General features: G+C 42.4%; 1 protein-coding gene across 2 annotated transcripts in view; it reads right to left on the reverse strand.

Annotated features, from left to right (window-relative positions):
* Window positions 1-2,119: 2,119 nt before the first annotated feature.
* The window catches only part of LOC106611270 (endoribonuclease Dicer), a 77,235-nt gene continuing 58,047 nt past the window's right edge, over window positions 2,120-21,307 (reverse strand). For both annotated transcript variants that reach the window (XM_082955752.1, XM_082955753.1), the window contains 8 exons: window positions 21,027-21,176; window positions 18,774-19,024; window positions 10,692-10,947; window positions 10,148-10,400; window positions 9,651-9,919; window positions 7,679-7,841; window positions 7,419-7,494; window positions 2,120-4,374 (listed from right to left, as the gene is read on the reverse strand). In XM_082955752.1, coding sequence (XP_082811878.1) covers window positions 4,209-4,374; window positions 7,419-7,494; window positions 7,679-7,841; window positions 9,651-9,919; window positions 10,148-10,400; window positions 10,692-10,947; window positions 18,774-19,024; window positions 21,027-21,176 — 1,584 coding nt within the window. In that variant the 3' untranslated portion in view covers window positions 2,120-4,208. The remainder of the gene's footprint in view (window positions 4,375-7,418; window positions 7,495-7,678; window positions 7,842-9,650; window positions 9,920-10,147; window positions 10,401-10,691; window positions 10,948-18,773; window positions 19,025-21,026; window positions 21,177-21,307) is intronic.

The raw sequence follows: 21,307 nt of genomic DNA on the forward strand, positions 1-21,307 counted from the left end.
TTTTGGCCCATTCCTCCTGACAGAGCTGGTGTAACTGAGTCAGGTTTGTAGACCTCCTTGCTTGCACACACTTTTTCAGTTCTGCCCACAAATGTTATTTTGGGTTGAGGTCAGGGCTTTGTGATGGCCACTCCAATACCTTGACTTTGTTGTCCTTAAGCCATTTTGCCACAACTTTGGAAGTATTCTTGGCGTCATTGTCCATTTGGAAGACCTATTTGCGACCAAGCTTTAACTTCCTGACTGATGTCTTGAGATGTTGCTTCAATATATCCACATAATTTTCCTCCCTCATGATGCCATCTATTTTGTGAAGTGCACCAGTCAATCCTGCAGCAAACCACCCCCACAACATGATGCCACCCCCGTGCTTCACGGTTGGGATGGTGTTCTTCGGTTTGCAAGCCTCCCCCTTTTTCCTCCAAACATAACGATGGTCATTATGGCCAAACAGTTCTATTTTTGTTTCATCAGACCAGAGGACATTTCTCTAAAAAGCACAATCTTTGCCCCCATGTGCAGTTGCAAACCGTAGTCTGGCTTTATGGCGGTTTTGGAGCAGTGGCTTCTTCCTTGCTGAGCGGCCTTTCAGGTTATGTCGATATAGGACTTGTTTTACTGTGGATATAGATACTTTTGTACCTGTTTCCTCCAGCATCTTCACAACGTCCTTTGCTGTTGTTCTGGGATTGATTTGCACTTTTCGCACCAATGTACGTTCATCTCTAGGAGACAGAATGAGTCTCCTTCCTGAGTGGTATGATGGCTGCGTGGTCCCATGGTGTTTATACTTGCGTACTATTGTTTGTACAGATGAACGTGGTACCTTCAGGCGTTTGGAAATTGATCCCAAGGAGGAATCAGACATGCGGAGGTCTACAAAAAATTTTTTAATGGTTTGGCTGATTTATTTTGATTTTCCTATGATGTCAAGCAAAGAGGCACTGCATTTGAAGGTAGGCCTTGAAACGCATCCACAGGTAGACCTCCAATTGACTCAAATTATGTCAATTAGCCTATCAGAAGCTTCTAAAGCCATGACATAATTTTCTGGAATTTTCCAAGCTGTTTAAAGGCACAGTCAACTTAGTGTATGTAAACTTCTGACCCATTGGAATTGTGATAAAGTGAATTATAAGTGAAATAAATCTGTCTGTAAACAATTGTTGGAAAAATTACTTGTCATGCACAATGTAGATGTCCTAACCGACTTGCCAAAACTATAGTTTGTGAACAAGAAATTTGTGGAGTGGTTGAAAAACTAGATTTAATGACGCCAACCTAAGTGTATGTAAACTTCCGACTTCAACTGTATATATATTAAATATAACACCATACAATCCTCTTCAAACCTAATTCATTCATCAACTTTGGGAACCATTAATTATTTAATTACGTTTCTTGCACACCCACAGTTTTAGGACAACACAGGTGTACAGGTTAAATAATGAAACATCTGTGAGGAATGCCATTTTCGAGTGAGAAAGAATCTTAGAATCTAGAATCTTAAGCCCCCCCAGACTGTACAAATTCAGCCATTTTAAGCCACAATTCTGCTGTACCAGACAACATTTTCACATCGCGGGCAAATTTGTAGGTCGTAAAGGATTGTCGGACGGCTAGGCTCGTTCAGTGTGACAGGTCTGCCAATTAAGTACCACTACGTGCTGTCGGTCGTAGGATCCGTGTAGAGTGGCTGGTGTTATGAGCTGATCCCGGTGACTGACCAATAGGATCACGGCTGGCACTGAGTATGCACACAATAATACGATTATTGTGAATAGTCAGATTACTATAACAGTTCCATTTAAACATGCTGTGCAAGAAGAATGATTTCCCTAATATTCTTGTTTACATGACACAGCTGAAATCGGGCTACCTGATGGGATTTTGAAAAATGCACCAAATCGCCAATCAAAATAAACGGTCAACCACAGCGACCACGTTATTTTGGGGAAGCCGATTTGATTGAGTGGAAACATATAAAGGTTGCTTGTGAAAACTATGCATACTTTCAGTTTTTACACTGCTGTAGTTGACGTAGTCTACATCGGCTGACGTAGCCTCAAGCCAAATCGCAGAATGTGACGACAGAACTGAAGAAAATCTTACAATCTGACAAGGTTGATATCAAGATTTTAATTTGGTAACATCGCACAGTGTGACATGTGACAATCGTAAAAGGCTGAATCCGATGTACAGTCTTGCAAAGGCCTTCGGCATACACTAAGACTGCGCTGGCCACACACGGTGAGAGATATAGAGTGCAATCGGTTTACTTCAACAAGCTACAGTACAGGAGGCCCCCTCCATCTGATCATGGCCAATTCATGTCTTCTTCATTTGAAGAGGACTGATGCTCAACAGAGACTAAATACATTAGTTTAGGCTTATGTATGTGCAGAATAAGAATACCCTCTGGTTTTACCCGACCAAATCATCAAGCATTAAATCAATTGGGCAGGGAGAGAAGAAAAACAAAGAGAACACCGATGCAACTGAACCGCTACAGCTTGAAGGCTGCTAGAACAGGACAACCAACCCAACTGACAGATTTCAAAAAGGTCAAAGAAAGAGGTATTATAGTTACAGTGCAAAAAGGATGAGAAATTCAAGCTTAATACAACAAAAAACATAGCACCAAAAACAAATGCATGCAATCAACTGAGGTATTCAAGTGAAGAGGGCTTATTGATACTATTGAGAGAAAATAAAGACATTTAGTCTAAGAGGCTATTTAGTCACATAACGTGGGCGCTATGTCACAATGTGTTTTAAGTAAATAATGAAACAAAAAGGCTGGTATGCATATCCCTCGGAACTGACTTCACATGTGCAACCCTGTAGCATCACATCTGTATTAGCTTTGGTAAAGTGAAGGGATGTGTGAACCACGATTCTGTTGAAAAAGAAGAACAACCTGTGTCCTAAAGACTGTAATCAAAAGGTGCTCTGAGTCTTACAAAATGACCAACAAAATAAAGATGATCAATCTTGGTATCAAAAGACATTGAGACTAAAGTTGTCGACTTATGTCATAATAATAAACATTTAATATCTCTTTCCCTCTAGATATATTGATAGATTTATAAATGTTTTTCATAAGCCATCCAGTTGCCATGGTTATTAATACATAAGCTACACGAACATGCATCCTCGAGTGCTGTTTAAAAACTATTTTTAAATTTACAGTAAGCGGGAATGTTGAATTCCTATTCTTTTTTTCAGGATACGAGGGAGGGCCTTAGTATGTAAGGCAAATAATATTTATATTTCATCATAAATGTATCTATATATTTTTGTTACATATAGGATTTTGTTGTCCAATCCGACCACACAATTCTGAACATAACAGACCCTAATGGAATAAGTGCAATAATGATTGAGGGTACGTCCCAAATGGCACCCTATTCCTTATATAGTCCACTACTTTTGACCAGGGCCATAGGGTCCTGTATAGGGGATAGAGTGCCATTTTAGACGCACCCTAAGAATACCATCTCAAGACAGAGTTCAGAGAGAGGTGGGCCACACTGGTCGTCTTCACTGGTGGTCTGGCCTCTGCTTGCCATTTCCTTAGCAATAGCATTTTAAGAACCGCTTTAAAACTGGCACTAGTGCACAGACTGAGGAGTATAGCGTTTTTAGATTTACACCTTTGATTTGAACTATGTACAAATCTAATACTACTCATAATACGCATACGCCTAGCATCTCACTGACACAAAGCAAAGGTTAAACAAACAAAATTAAAAAAAATTAAAAAGTGAGAAATTAACAAAGCAACACCTGACCTTTTTTTTCTTTTTAACACTTTGCTATACGTTAATAAAGCACTCTTGTGATTACACAAAGCAGAGAACAGAAGGAAAGTAAAGATTGTGTTTGCAAAAAAATGTAAAATAAAATGTGAAATCCGTTACAACTAGATCAGCTCTCGTTGTGACTTCCCCATGTCTCCACAGAACGTTCCCTGGCTGCCTTGGTTTGCCATTGAGGGCTGAAGATACAGGACTAATGCTGGACTGTGTTGGTAGTTAGCATCAGTTGCTAGCACTGGTAGCTACTGGTTAGCGTCAGTAGTTAGCATCAGTGGCGACTAGCTAACATCAGTAGCAAGCTAGCATCAGTGGCTACTGGCTAGCAACAGTTGTAGGTAGATAGCGTCAGTTGCTAGCATCAGTAACTAGCTAGTTAGCGTGTGAAGCTCAGTTGTTTGGGACCTGAGGTTGATTGGCTTTGAGGCTGCGCAGGGCCCGGCGCGCGGCGGCAGACTTGGCGATCCGGTAACTGCGGCCCACGCCTTTGAACTTGCCCTTGCCCACGACCTCCACTGTCACGCGGACCTTCCCGTCGTACGTCCGCTCCGCAGGGCTAAGGAAGGGGGCATTGAATTACATATAGGACAATAGTACATTGGCATCCTAGCAACACGGTCAGGAAAGCTTTCATTCTAGAAACTAATTAAATATTGTACAATGCATATAGATTCTATAATATGTGAATTATAGAATCTATATGGGGTAGGGGGTGAGTTAATAGAAAAGAGAATATAATAATTGCAATCAAGTAAGTAAGCAAGCAAGCTAAAACTTAAAAAAATATACACAGTAACAGTCAAAACTTTGGACACCTACTCATTCAATGGTTTTTCATTATTTTTTACTAATTTTCCACATTGTAGAATAATAGTGAAGACATCAAAACTATGAAATAAAACAAAGAATCATGTAGTAACCAAAAAAGTGTTTCATATTTTATATTTCAGACTTTTCAAATAGCCACCCTTTGCCTTGATGACAGCTTTGCACACTCTTGGCATTCTCTCAACCAGCTTCATGTGGTAGTCACATGGAATGCATTTCAAATAACAGGTGTGCCTCGTTAAAAGTTAATTTGTGGAATTTCTTTCCTTCTTAATGCGTTTGAGCCAATCAGTTGTGTTGTGACAAGGTAGAGGTGGTATACAGAAGATAGCCCTATTTGGTAAAAGACCAAGTCCATATTATGGCAAGAACAGCTCATATAAGCAAAGAGAAACGACAGTCCATCATTACTTTAAGACATGAAGGTCAGTCAATGCGGAAAATGTCAAGAATTTGAAAGTTTCTTCAAGTGTAGTTGCAAAAACCATCAAGTGCTATGATGAAACTGGCTCTCATGGGGACCGCCACAGGAAAGGAAGACCCAGACTTACCTCTGCTGCAGAGGATAAGTTCATTAGAGTTAGCTGCACCTCAGATTGCAGCCCAAATAAATGCTTCACAGAGTTCAAGTAACAGACAGTCTCCTCTGAACAGTTGATGTTGAGATGTATGTGAATCAGGCCTTCATGGTCAAATTTCTGCAAAGACACCACTACTAAAGGACACCAATAAGAATAAGACTTGCTTGGGCCAAGAAACACAAGCAATGGACATTAGACCGGTGGAAAACTGTCCTTTGTTCTGATGAGACCAAATATGAGATTTTTCGTTCCGTGTGTCTTTTTGAGGAGCAGAGTAGGTGAACGGATGATCTTCACATGTGTGGTTCCCACCGTGAAGCATGGGGGAGGAAGTGTGATGGTGCTTTTCTGGTGACACTGTCAGTAATTTATTTAGAATTCAAGGCACACTTAACCAGTATGGCTACCACAGCATTCTGCAGCGATACGCCATCCAATCTGGTTTGCGCTTAGCAGGACTATCATTTGTTTTTCAACAGGACAATGACCCAACACACCTCCAGGCTGTGTAAGGGTTATTTGACCAAGATGGAGAGTGATGGCGTGCTGCATCAGATGACCTGGCCTCCACAATAACCCGACCTCGACCCAAATGAGATGGTTTGGGATGAGTTGGACCGCAGAGTGAAGGAAAAGCAGCCAACAAGTGCTCAGCATGTGGGAACTCCTTCAAAACTTTTGGGAAAACATTCCAGGTGAAGCTGGTTGAGAGAATGCCAAGAGTGTGCAAAGCTGTCATCAAGGCAAAGGGTGGCTACTTTGAAGAATATAAAATATATTAGGATTTGTTTAACGCTTTTTTGGTTACTACATGATTCCATGTGTTATTTCATAGTTTTGATGTCTTTACTATTATTCTACAATGTAGAAAATAGTAAAAATAAAGAAAAACCATTGAATGAGTATGTGTCCAATCTTTTGACTGGTACCGCGCACGCACACGCACACACACACACACACACACACACACACACACACACACACACACACACACACACACACACACACACACACACACACACACACACACACACACAGAGAGAGAGAGAGAGAAAGTATTCAGATCCTTTCACATTTTGTTACTTTATAGCCTGATTCATTTGGAACCACCAAGACTCTTCCTAGAGCTGAGCAATCGGGGGAGAAGGGCCTTGTTCAAGGAGATGATCAAGAACCCAATGGTCACTCTGACAGAGCTCCAAAGTTCCTCTGTGGAGATGGGAGAACCTTCCAGAAGGACAACCATCTCTGCAGCACTCCACCAATCAGGCCTTTATGGTAGAGTGCCAGACAGAAGCCACTCCTCAGTAAAAGGCATATGACAAACCACTTGGAGTTTGCCAAAAGGCACCTAAAGCCTCTCAGACCATGAGAAACAAGATTCTCTGGTCTGAAGAAACCAAGATTGAACTCTTTGGCCTGAATGCCAAGCATCATGTCTAGAGGAAACATGGCACCATCTCTACGGTGAAGCATGGTGGTGGCAGCATCATTCTGTGAGGATGTTTTTCAGCGACAGGAAGGTTAGACAGGATTGAGGGAAAGATGAACAGAGCAATGTACAGAGCGATCCTTGATGAAAACCTGCTCTAGAGCACTCAGGACCTCAGACTGGGGCGAAGGTTCACCTTCCAACAGGACAATGACACTAAGCACACAGCCAAGACAGCGCAGGAGTGGCTTCGGGATAAGTCTCTGAATGTCCTTGAGTGGCCCAGCCAGAGCCCGGACTTGAACCAAATCTAACATCTCTGGGGAGACTTGAAAATAGCTGTGCAGCAACGCTCCCCATCCAACCTGACAGAGCTTGAGAGGATCTACAGGGAAGAATGGGAGAAACTCCCCAAATACAGGTGACAAGCTTGTAGCCTCATACCCAAGAAGACTCGAGGCTGTAATCGCTGCTTAAGGTGCTTCAACAAAGTACTGAGTAAAGGGTCAGAATACTTATGTAAATATTTTAGCCGTTTTTTTTATATTTTGATCAATTTGCAAAGAATTCTAAAAACCTGTTTTGCATTGTCATTATGGGGTATTGTGTGTAGATAAATGAGGAAAATTAACAATTTAATCAATTTTAGACTAAGGCTACGTAACAAAACGTAACACAATTTGGAAAAAGCCAAGGGGTCTGAATACTTCCCGAATGCACTGTATACACACACAACACACATAACAAAAATCCTCCTACCTGAACTTGGCTGTCTCAGGCTCCATCTCCAACAACTCCCGCACCGGAGAGCGAGGGACATTAGCTGAGAATTTCTCTGCGGGGGAAAAGAAAAACGTTATAACATGAACCCTCATCTTTTAAACTCCTCAGACAGACATATGAGAACACTAATATTTAGTAAATCGTTGAAACTAAAAGCCTCCCTGCATGAACTGCCAAACAATCAGAAAAGAGAAAATCAAAATGTGGAAGAAGTAGTTTCTCGCTCTCCTCCTTACCTATAAGTGGCCTCATCATTGGATAATACACTTGCCACACTGTCTCCAGTGACATTCTGCTATCCATGTAAATTGCTCCGGCTAGTGACTCAAATATGTCTCCCATTGCCTTGGGGACCTCAATGTCCTCCTCTTTTGCCTCGTCTTCCTCTGAGCGCCGAAGCTGAAGGAAAGGGGGAATAACAGAGATGCCATAAAAGTCGTTTTTGTTAAGGTGGAAAAAAATATGTTATCACGAGTGGATTGAATGGTTGTTTTTTTGTTGGTCTGTGCTCTAGTACGGCATCTTTCTAATAACTCGGACTGAACATTGTCTCCCATGTGATATCATATTCATATCTACTAACAAATGTGCTAGGAAAAAAGTAAATGTTTGCTATAGAGTGAATTGAGCATTTTCCTTTGGAAAATGAATATCTGAGGAGAACATTTCGAGATATCCAATTGGTAGTTACAGTCCCCCGAAGAAGCCGCACTGCTTCTTGACACACTACTCGCTTAACCCGGAAGCCAGCCGCACCAATGTGTCGGAGGAGAAACAGTCCAACTGGCGACTGTGTCAGCGTGCAAGCGCCCGGCCCGCCACAGGAGTCGCTGGAGCGCGACGGGACAAGGAAATCATCCCCTATCCCGGACGACGCTGGGCCAATTGTGCACCGCCTCATGGGTCTCCCGGTCGTGATACAGCCCGGGATTGAACCCGGATCTGTAGTTACGCCTCTAGGACTGCGATGCAGTGCCTTAGACCGCTGCGCCACTTGGGAGGCCAAGTGTTAAATTCAAGTAATACAAGTATTGAACTGTATTAAACGTCCAATGCAACTGTTTTTACATCAATATTAAATTGTTTCTGGTTAACAATTAAGTACCTTACAGTGAATGTTTTAAATTAAAACGGTAGAAAATGAAACAAAACATAGCTTCTTAGCGAAGAGCAATTTCTCAAGAAAGGAGTGGTCTGAGTGAAGGGGGAATCTGAAAATTAGCTGTTATTGGCAGAGAGGTTTGGAACTATTTCTTATTGGTCTATTAACTAACTTACCACTGGGTGATGTCACCAGACAGGCCAAACTCCATCTCACCAAAACACGCTGAAATTTCAGATGGTCTTTTCAAACAGCTCTTACACTAAAAGGGCATTATCGCCATTTTCAATTTCACAGTATTACTCCAAACTCAGTGTGGAAATGTATATAAAACACAGGCAAATCACATTTTTTACTGCACTGTGCCTTTAAAGTTATTACTGTATTAAGTTTAATAGCAAACACAAAGTCAGCTGTACCCTCACACACACACTGGAGACCCAGAGACCCCGCCGCCCAGTTGAGCTATTAAGGGGAAATATTTACACATTTCCTGAATTAGTTTTTCTTCTTTAAAATGTTTTAATGTTATCCCTTTGGCATAAAACAAGCTCTGCTCAAACGAGATCCAATTCACTGCCAAGATAGGCACTTAAAAATAAATTAAATCCAACTGGATTTAATTTAAATGTAATTTTATACTGAAAATTCCAAAATCTAAATCTAAAACAGATTCATATGAACTGACAGCCTATGTTTTGGGACTTTTATGTTAGGGGCAGAAAAAACATGAGTATGTCCCACAAAACATGTTTAAATGTTAGTAATTATCAACAAGGCCAAAAGCTATCATTAGGTCTCTGCAAAGATTTCTTGGTGGAAATATACACTGGGGTATGCTGGGAAAATTTGGAACAATAGAAGAGAAGTACAACAGATGTACACCCACAACAACAAGCAAACAAACACCCCAGAACACACATAACTTTTGTTCCACATCCATAAAAGTACCAGTAAATAAGCTACCACAACAAAACACCACACTTCTTCACCAAGGATGCATCCCAAATGGCACCCTGTTCCCTATATAGTGCACCACTTACAGGGAGCCATTTGAGATGCAATCAAACTTTACAATCGCGGGGATGAGACCACCCTAAACCCACCTCAGAGTCCATGCCTTGCATTTCGTTCTTCTCCAGCTGGAATTGCACAAAGTCGTCGATGACATGAAACAGCTCGGGCGACACAGCCTTGAAGTACTTGTGGAAGTCGTACTGGACGGCCAGGGAGGCGAAGATGGTGTTGTTGACCAATGCCGAGCGCAGGTCTGTGAGCACGCCGGGAGAGTGTTGGCGCGGATCTTCATAAAGGTGCTTCGTTATGAGGTAGTCTAAAATTGCATCGCCAAGAAACTCTAGTCGCTGGTAACAATCTGGGAAAGAGAGAAAATGAGGGAGGGAGGATGGAGAGGAAGTATGAGGGAGAGGAAGCGTCAATCATTCCACAATGGAACAACATTATATTAAAAGGCACACTATAGAAAGTGTTGGAATGAAGTTTTTACAAAGTTTTAGAAACAATGCAATCTTATGCAATATGTGCGTTCCTTCATTAGGATTCATCCATTTTGAAATAGATTCCGTAGGAAACTCATGCTTACCTGTAATGGTGTTGTAATGGTAGGAGGCGTGTGTGAAGGCTTGCAGCAGGTAGGCCTTGTTCTGGAAGGTGTAGCTGATCTTCCTCTCAAAGTTCTCAAAGCCAGAGATGAGGTGGTTGAGGGTGAGCTCGGCATCCGGGTGGTCAAAGATGCAGCGGGGTGGGATCTTCAGCCAGCCATACTGGAGGTCAAGGTTCATGACCTCTATGACCCCGCCCTTCTCCTTCAGCCTCCTCCTTTCAACCGGTAACACCTGTTATATGAGAGTGATAGGTTGTATTATTACGTCATACTTCATGTGATGGCTCAGGGATGTAACTTGTACATTTGATTTTCCCATAGGTCACATAGTTGCTTTGGATAAAAGCATCTGATATTTATAATAATAAACATTATCACAGGCATCAATTACCTTGAGGAACATTGTAACTAGAGTGAACATTAACACAACAGTAGAGTTAGTTTAATAGATTAGAGTCTACATTAACACAAGAGTAACAGCATAGGTAGACGATAGAGAGAGGTGGTGTATCTGAGGCCATACCTTGAGTCCCAGTGAGCAGAGGAACATCTGAGCAGCCCTCTCCCCACAGCTGGTGAGGTAGCAGCCCAGCAGTGCCTCCACACAGTCAGCAATGCTCTTGTCAGCGATGCACTGCTCCGTGTGCAGGTCATAGGAGATAGACTGTTTCCCCAACTCCGCCCCACAGTTCTCCTCCGACGGGTTCCAGAAACCCACCACGAAATCATCCTCCTCCCCTGCCTTGCTAGGGTCCAGGTAACACATGGCATCCCACGAGCTGGAATAATTCACAATCATTTGATATGTCTACTTATTAATTAAGTGGTATGCCAAATCAGTCATTAATGCACTGTCCATACATTTAGGTAGAATATACAGTACCAGTCAAAAGTTTGAACACACCTACTCATTCAAGGGTTTTTATTTATTTCTACTATTTTATACAGTGTAGAATAATTGTGAAAATAACAAAACTATGAAATAACACATATGGAATCATGTAGTAGCCACCCTTGTGAAATTTCTTTCCTTCTTAACCTCTCTCGGGTATGTGGGACGAAATCGTCCCACCTAGTCAACAGCCAGTGGAATCGAGTGGCGCGATATTCAAAAACCTTAAAAATGCTATAACTTCAATTTCTCAAACATATGACTATTTCACACCATTTTAAAGACAAGACTCTCGTTAATCTAACCACATTGTCCGATTTCAAAAAGGCTTTACAACAAAAGCAAAACATTAGATTATGTCAGGAGAGTACCCAGCCAGAAATAATCACACACCCATTTTTCAAGCTAGCATATAATGTCACAAAAACCAAAACCACAGCTAAATGCAGCACTAACCTTTGATGATCTTCATCAGATGACACTCCTAGGACATTATGTTATACAATACATGCATGTTTTGTTCAATCAAGTTCATATTTATATCAAAAACAAGCTTTTTACATTAGCATGTGACGTTCAGAACTAGCAAACATACCGGAAACTTCTGGTGAATTTACTAAATTACTCACGATAAACGTTCACAAAAAACAAATTATTTTAAGAATTATAGATACAGAACTCCTTTATGTAATCGCGGTGTCAGATTTTAAAATAGCTTTTCGGCAAAAGCACATTTTGCAATATTCTGAGTAGATAGCCCGGCCATCATGGCTAGCTATTTTGACACCCACCAAGTATGGTGTTCACTAAACTCAGATTTACTATAAGAAAAATTGGATTACCTTTGCTGTTCTTAGTCAGATCTGTTATACTCAGACACACCATTCAAACAGTTTTAGAAACTTTAGGGTGTTTTCTATCCAAATCAAACAATTATATGCATATTCTAGTTTCTGGGCAGGAGTAATAACCAGATTAAATCGGGTACGTTTTTTATCCGGACGTGAAAATACTGCCCCCTACCCAAGAGAGGTTAACCTGTTAGGGCTAGGGGGCAGTATTGACACGGCCGGATAAAAAACATACCCGATTTAATCTGGTTACTACTCCTGCCCAGTAACTAGAATATGCATATAATTACTGGCTTTGGATAGAAAACACCCTAAAGTTTCTAAAACTGTTTGAATGGTGTCTGTGAGTATAACAGAACTCATATGGCAGGCCAAAACCTGAGAAGATTCCATGCAGGAACTGGCCTGTCTGACAAATTGTGTTTCATCTTGGCTCTTTTTATTGAAGACTGAGGATCTTTGCAATAACGTGACACTTCCTACGGCTCCCATAGGCTCTCAGAGCCCGGGAAAAAGCTGAACGATATCGAGGCAGGCTCTGGCTGAAACACATTATCGCTTTTGGCAAGTGGCCGATCAGAGTACTATGGGCTTAGGCGCGTGCCCGAGTCGACCGAATGCTTTATTTTCTTTTGTCTGTTTACCTAAACGCAGATTCCCGGTCGGAATATTATCGCTTTTTTATGAGAAAAATGGCAAAAAAATTGATTTTAAACAGCGGTTGACATGCTTTGAAGTACGGTAATGGAATATTTAGATTTTTTTTGTCACGAATTGCGCCATGCTCGTCACCCTTATTTACCATTTCGGATAGTGTCTTGAACGCACGAACAAAACGACGCTGTTTGGATATAACTATGGATTATTTTGAACCAAACCAACATTTGTTATTGAAGTAGAAGTCCTGGGAGTGCATTCTGACGAAGACAACAAAGGTAATAACATTTTTCTTATAGTAAATCTGACTTTGATGAGTGCTAAACTTGCTGGGTGTCTAAATAGCTAGCCCTGTGATGCCGGGCTATCTACTGAGAATATTGCAAAATGTGCTTTCACCGAAAAGCTATTTTAAAATCGGACATATCGAGTGCATAGAGGAGTTCTGTATCTATAATTCTTAAAATAATTGTTATGTATTTTGTGAACGTTAATCGTGAGTAATTTAGTAAATTCACCGGCAGTGTTCGGTGGGAATGCTAGTCACATGCTAATGTAAAAAGCTGGTTTTTGATATAAATATGAACTTGATTGAACAAAACATGCATGTATTGTATAACATAATGTCCTAGGGTTGTCATCTGATGAAGATCATCAAAGGTTAGTGCTACATTTAGCTGTGGTTTGGGTTTATGTGACATTATATGCTAGCTTGAAAAATGGGTGTCTGATTATTTCTGGCTGGGTACTCTGCTGACATAATCTAATGTTTTGTTTTCGTTGTAAAGCCTTTTTGAAATCGGACAGTGTGGTTAGATTAACGAGAGTCTTATCTTTAAAATGGTGTAAAATAGTCATGTGTTTGAAAAATTGAAGTTTTTGCATTTTTGAGGAATTTTAATAACGCGCCACGGGATTACACTGGCTGTTGAGTAGGTGGGACGACCTAGCCCATAGAGGTTAATGCGTTTGAGTCAAACAGTTGTGTTATGACAAGGTAGGGGTGGTATACAGAAGATAGCCCTATTTGGTAAAAGACCAAGTCCATATTATGGCAAGAACAGCTCAAATAAGCAAAGAGAAACAACAGTCCATCATTACTTTAAGACATGAAGGTCAGTCAATGTGGAAAATTTGTGCAGTCTCAAAAAATATCAAGCGCTATGATGAAACTGGCTCTCATGAGGACCACCACAGGAAAGGAAGACCCAGAGTTACCTCTGCTGCAGAGGAAAGGTTCCTTAGAGTTACCAACCTCAGAAATTGCAGCACAAATAAATGCTTCACAGAGTTCAAGTAATAGACACATCTCAACATCAACTGTTCAGAGGAGACTGCGTGAATCTGGCCTTCATGGTCGAATTACTGCAAAGAAACCACTACTAAAGGTCAGCAAAAATAAAAAAAGACTTGCTTGGGCCAAGAAACACGAGCAATGGACATTAGACCGGTGGAAATCTGTCCAAAATTGAGATTTTTGGTTCCAACCGCCGTGTCTTTGTGAGACGCAGAGTAGGTGAACAGATGATCTCCGCATGTGTGGTTCCCACCATGAAGCATGGAGGAGGAAGTGTAATGGTCTGTGATTTATTTAGAATTCAAGGCACACTTAGCAAGCATGGCTAGCTCAGCATTCTGCAGCAATACGCAATCCCATCTGGCTTGCGCATAGTGGGGCTATCATTTGTTTTTCAACAGGACAATGACCCAACACACACCTCCAGGCTGTGTAAGGGCTACTTGACCAAGAAGGAGATTGATGGAGTGCTGCATCAGATGACCTGGCCTCCACAATAACCTGACCTCAACCCAATTGAGATGGTTTGGGATGAGTTGGACCGCAGAGTGAAGGAAAAGCAGCCAACAAGTGCTCAGCAAACGTGGGAACTCCTTCAAGACTGTTGGAAAAGGATTCCTCATGAAGCTGGTTGAGAGAATGCCAAGAGTGTGAAAAGCTGTCATCAAGGCAAAGGGTGGCTACTTTGAAGGATCTCAAATAAATGTGGATTTGTTTAACACTTTTTTGGTGCTATTTCACAGTTTTGATGTCTTCACAATTATTGTAAAATGTAGAAAATAGTTAAAATAAAGAAAAAACTGAATGTGTAGGTGTGTCCAAACTTTTGACTGGTACTGTATATTTTTACCTCTGTTTTATATATTGTATGAAATATAATTTTATGTATAATTCTGCATATGTACCAAGTAGTTCAAATAAACAATTGATTGTATTATAATAGTTCGAGCCCTGAATGCTGATTGGCTGAAAGCCATATAACCATATACCACGGGTATGACAAAACATTTATTTTTACTGCTATAATTGCGGTGGTAATCTATGCATAGTCACCTCACATCTACCTACATGTACAAATAACCTCGACTAACCTGTTTCCCCGCACAGTGACTCGGTACCAGTACCCCCTGAATATAGCCTCGTTATTGTTACACAATTTTATTGTGTTACTTTTTATTACATTTTTTACTTCAATTTATTTAGTAAATATTTTCACAACTCTATTTCTTGAAATGCATTGTTGTTTAGGGGCTTGTAAGTTAGCGTTTCACGGTAAGGTCTATACCTGCTGCATTTGGCGCATGTGACAAATGCAATTTTATTTTAACCAGTTTATAATAGCAATAAGGCACCTCGGGGGTTTGCAGTATATTGCCAATCTACCACGGCTAAGGACTGTATCCAGGCACTCTGATTTATATCATGCTTAAGAAAAAATAAAATAAAAATGTATTAGTCACACGTGCCGAATACAACAGGTGTAGACCTTACAGTGAAACGCTTACTTACGAGCCCCTAACCAACAATGCAGTTTTAAAAAATATGGATAAGAATAAGAAATAAAAGTAACAAGTAATTAAAGAGCAGCAGTAAAAGAACAATAGCGAGACTATACAGAGGGGGTACTGGTACAGAGTCAACGTGCGGTGGCACCGGTTAGTTGAGGTAATATGTACATGTAGGTAGAGTTATTAAAGTGACAATGCATAGATGATAACAACAGAGAGTAGAAGCGGTGTAAAAGGGGGGGGGGGGGGGGGGCAATGAGAATAGTCTGGGTAGCCATTTGATTAGTTGTTCAGAAGTATTATGGCTTGGGGGTAGAAGCTGTTTAGAAGCCTCTTGGACCTAGACGTGGCGCTCCGGTACCGCTTGCCGTGCGATAGCAGAGAGAACAGTCTATGACTAGGGTGGCTGGAGTCTTTGACCATTTTTAGGGCCTTCCTCTGACACCGCCTGGTATAGAGGTCCTGGATGGCAGGAAGCTTGGCCTCAATGATGTACTGGGCCATTCGCACTACCCTCTGTAGTGCCCTGCGGTCGGAGGCCGAGCAGTTGCCATACCAGGCAATGACGCAACCAGTCAGGATGCTCTCGATTGTGCAGCTGTAGAACCTTTTGAGGATCTGAGGACCCATGCCAAATCTTTTCAGTCTGAGGGGGAATAGGTTTTGTTGTGTCCTCTTCACGACTGTCTTGGTGTGCTTGGAACATGTAAGTTTGTTGGTGATGTGGACAAGGAACTTCAAGCTCTCAACCTGCTCCACTACAGCCCCGTCGATGAGAAAGGGATTGTGCTCGGTCCTCTTTTTCCTGTAGTCCACAATCATCTCCTTTGTCTTGATCACGTTAAGGGAGAGGTTGTTGTACTTGCACCATACGGTCAGGTCTCTGACCTCCTGAATATAGGCTGTCTCAGAGTTGTCGGTGATCAGGCCTACCACGATTGTGTCACCGGCAAACTTAATGATGGTGTTGGAGTCGTGCCTGGCCATAGAGTCATGAGTGAACAGGGAGTACAGTAGGGGACTGAGCATGCACACGAGGGGCCCCTGTGTTGAGGATCAGTGTGGCAGATGTGTTGTTATCTACCCTTACCACCTGGAGGCTGCCCATCAGGAAGTCCAGGATCCAGTTGCAGAGGGAGGTGTTTAGTCCCAGGGTACATAGCTCATTGATGAGCTTTGAGGACACTAAGGTGTTGAACACTGAGCTGTAATCAATGAATAACATTCTCACATAGGTGTTCCTTTTGTCCAGGTGGGAAAGGGCAGTGTAGAGTGCAAGAGATTGCATCATCTGTGGATCTGTTGGGGCGGTATGCAAATTAGAGTGGATCTAGGGTTTCTGGGATAATGGTGTTGATGTGAGCCATGACCAGCCTTTCAAAGAACTTCATGGTTACAGATGTGAGCGCTAAGGTCAGTAGTCATTTAGGCAGGTTACCTTCATGTTCTTGGGCACAGACACTATGGTGGTCTGCTTAAAACATGTTGGTATTGCACACTCGGACAGGGAGAGGTTGAAATGTCAGTAAAGACACATGCCAGTTGGTCAGCACATGCTCATAGTACACATCCTGGTAATCCATCTGGCCCTGCTGCCTTGTGAATGTTGATCTGTTTAAAGGTCTTACTCACATCGGCTGCGGAGAGCATGATCACACAGTCTTCCGGAACAGCTGGTGCTCTCATGCATGTTTCAGTGTTATTTGCCTCGAAGCGAGCATAAAAGTAGTTCAGCTCATCTGATAGGCTCGTGTCACTGGGCAGCTCTCGGCTGTGCTTCCCTTTGTAGTCTGTAATGGTTTGCAAGCCCTGCCACATCCGACGAGCGTCAGAGCCGGTGTAGTACGATTCGATCTTAGTCCTGTATTGACACTTTGCCTGTTTGATGGTTCGTCGGAGGTCATAGCGGGATTTCTTATAAACTTCCGGGTTGAAAGCGGCAGCTCTAGCCTTTAGCTCAGTGCGGATGCTGCCTGTAATCCATGATTTCTGGTTGGGGTATGTACGTATGTATGGTCATTGTGGGGATGACGTCATCGATGCACTTATTGATGAAGCCCATGACTGATGTGGTGTACTCCTCAATGCCATCGGAGGAATCCCGGAACATATTCCAGTCTGTGCTAGCAAAACAGTTCTGTAGCTTAGCATCTGCTTTATCTGACCACCTTTTTATTGATCTAGTCACTGGTGCTTCCTGCTTTCATTTTTGCTTCTAAGCAGGAATCAGGAGCATACAATTATGGTCAGATTTGCCAAATGGAGGGCGAGGGAGATTTTTGTATGCGTCTCAGTGTGTGGAGTAAAGGTGGTCCAGAGTTGTTTTCCCTCTGGTTGCACATTTAACATACTGATAGAAATTTGGTAAAACGGATTTAAGATTCCCTGCATTAAAGTCCCCGGCTACTAGGAGCACCACCTCTGGGTGAGCGTTTTCTTGTTTGCTTATGGGGGAATAAAGCTCAATCAGTGCTGTCTTAGTGCCAGCATCAGTCTGTGGTGGTATGTAAACAGCTACGAAAAATACAGATGAAAACTGTCTAGGTAGATAGTGTGGTCTACAGCTTATCATGAGATACTCTACCTCAGGCGAGCAATAGCTCGAGACTTCCTCAGATATCGTGCACCAGCTGTTATTTACAAAAATACATAGTCCGCCGCCCCTTGTCTTACCAGACGCCGGTACAGCATATAACCAGCCAGCTGTATGTTGATAGTGTTGTCATTCAGGCACAACTCCGTGAAGCATAAGACATTACAGTTTTGAAAGTCCCGTTGGTAGTTTATTCTTCCACGTAGGTTATCGATTTTATTCTCCAAAGATAGCACGTTTTCTAGCAGAATTCGATCGCCTACAAATTCTCAGAAGGCAGCCTGCCCTCTGGCCCCTTTTTCTCCTCTTCATGCAAATCAAGGGGATCTGGGCCTGTTCCCGAGAAAGCAGTATATCATTTGCGTGGGGCCCGTCAAACTCGTTAAAGGAAAAAAAGGAGTCTGCCAGTCTGTGGTGAGTAATCACAGTCCTGAAGTCCAGAAGTTATTTTCAGACATAAGAGACGGTAGTGGCAACATTATGTACAAAATAAGTAAAAAAATTTAAAAAAGTGAAACACAAATAAACAAACAAAAAAAACTATCAGTTGGGGACACGTAGAACGTCAGCCTTCTTCTCCGGCGCCATTTTGCCATTTAGCCATTGGCTAAGAGGGCTGGTTTGGGGTAGGCTGGGGTAGGCTGTCATTGTAAATAAGAATTTGTTCTTAACTGACTTGCCTAGTTAAATAAAGGTTAAATAAAATAATAAAAATACCACACCCTGTCGGGGCCTTATTGCTCAAATATAGTGCTTTGCCTCCTAGGTGTTCAGGTACAACTTCACATGGGATTGGGGGAAACTCACCTGTAGTCAAACTCATCTGCTGAGCCACCACCGCTAGGCTCTGAGGGGTAGTGGGGGGTGGGGACCGGGCCAGGTTTCTTGGGGGGTTTCCACTCCCCGTAGCTGGGCTCGGCTGCAGGGGAGGAGGAGCGGGCGGAGGGGCTGGGACTTGGGCCAGGGGTGGCGGGGGCAGGGGGGAAGGTACCAAGGGAAATCTTCTTGCCGAAGGCACCTGAGCCAATGAGCATGTTGTCGATGAACTTGATGTGCTCCTGGTAGTAGGAATGAGTTAATCAATTAGTCAATCGAGGACATCCTTATCGATTAGAAATTAACACATTTAAATGACATTTTCCATAGCTGAAAATAAAAATGTGTTTAAATAAACTACATTGTGTTTTGATATAGCCTTTCCCACTGTAATTGATAAGTAAGCATGTGTCTGGTATGCAGGCATTCATACCTCTTACTATATAGAGTGCCTTCGGAAAGTATTCAGACCCCTTGACTTTTTCCACATTTTGTTACGTTACAGCCTTATTCTAAAATGGATGAAATAAAACAATTTCCTCAGCAATCTACACACAATACCCCATAATGACAAAGCAAAAACAGGTTGAGACATTTTTGCAAATTTATTAAAAACAAAAAACAAGGATACCTTATTTACATAAGTATTCATACCTTTCACTATGAGACACGAAATTGAGCTCAGGTGTATCCTGTTTACATTGATTATCCTTGAGATGTTGCTACAACTTGATTGGAGTCCACCTGCGGTAAATTTAATTGATTGGACATGATTTGGAAAGGCACACACCTGTCTATATAAGGTCCCACAGTTGACAGTGCATGTCAGAGCAAAAACCAAGCCATGAGGTTGAAGGAATTGTCCGTAGAGCTCCGAGACAGGATTGTGTCGAGGCACAGATCTGGGGAAGGGTACCAAAACATTTCTGCAGCATTGAAGGTCCTCTTCCTAGAGCTGGCCGCCCGGCCAAACTGAGCAATCGGGGGAGTAGGGCCTTGGTCAGGGAGGTGACCAAGAACCCGATAGTCACTCTGACAGAGCTCTAGAGTTCCTCTGTGGAGATAGGAGAACCTTCCAGAAGGACAACCATCTCTGCAGCACTCCACCAATTAGGCCTTTATGGTAGAGTGGCCAGGCGGAAGCCACACCTCAGTAAAAGGCACATGACAGCCCACTTGGAGTAAAAGGCACCCAAAGTCTCTGAGAAACAAGATTCTCTGGTCTGATGAAACCAAGATTGAACTCTTTGGCCTGAATGCCAAGAGACACGTCTGGAGGAAACCTGGAAACATCCCTACGGTGAAGCATGGTGGTGGCAGCATCATGCTGTGGGAATGTATTTCAGCGACAGGAACTGGGAGACTAGTCAGGATCGAGGCAAAGATGAACGGAGCAAAGTACAGAGAGATCCTTGATGAAAACCTGCTCTAGAGCGCTCAGGACCTCAGACTGTGGCAAAGGTTCACCTTCCAACAGGACAACGACACAAAGCACACAGCTAAGACAACGCAGGAGTGGCTTCGGGACAAGTCTCTGAATGTCCTTGAGTGGCCCAGCCAGAGCCCGGACTTGAACTCGATCTAACATGTTTGGAGACCTGAAAATAGCTGTGCAGCAACGCTTCTCATCCAACCTGACAGAGCTTGAGAGGATCTGCAGAGAAGAATGGGAAATCTCCTCAAATACAGGTGTGCCAACATTGAAGCGTCATACCCAAGAAGACTCGAGGCTGTAATCGCTGCCAAAGGTACTCCAACAAAGTACTGCGTAATGGGTCTGAATACTTACGTAAATCTGATATTAGCAAAAACAAATTGTCATTATGGAGTATTGTGTGTAAATTGATAGTGAAAAAAACTATTTTATACATTTTAGAATAAGGCTGTAACCTAACAGAATGTGGAAAAAGTCAAGGTGTCTGAATACTGTACAGTATTTGTTGAAAAAAAACTCAAATCAAATCATATTTAGTCACATACACAGTTTACAGCAGGTATAAAAACGTGCAGCGAAATGCTTATGTGCTAGCTCCCTCAAAGCAGAACATCAATTAATATCAATATTAACACCACAAGAGTCAACTTCGATTAATCACCCCTAACAAACATCAACCAATCCCAAACGGCACCCTATTCCCTATGTAGTGCACTACTTTTGACCAGCGCTCTACGAGCCCAGGTCAAAAGTAGTGCACGATATAGGGAATAGGGTGCAATTTGTGATGGTCTTGAACTCCTCCCTACCTGGTAGTACTCCAGGTCGTCCTCCACGTTGACCTCGTCTTTAGGCTCCTTCCACATCAGATCTTCATCCTCCTCCAGAACCTCCTCCCCTAGTTCCTCCACACACAACTCCTCTCCAGCACTACCATTGGCCAGGAGCTCCTCTTTGGCCTGAGAGAGAGCAAGCGAGAGGATGACAAGAGAAAGAAAGCCAAGGGAGATGTTAAGAGGAGAGAAAGAGGGAAAGGAGAAAAAGTGGATGGATTACTATGTGAATTGTTTTAATGTCTTATTATCCAATG

This window comes from Salmo salar, chromosome 09 (assembly GCF_965601325.2).
Source record: "Salmo salar chromosome 09, fSalSal1, whole genome shotgun sequence".
Lineage (NCBI taxonomy): Eukaryota > Metazoa > Chordata > Actinopteri > Salmoniformes > Salmonidae > Salmo > Salmo salar.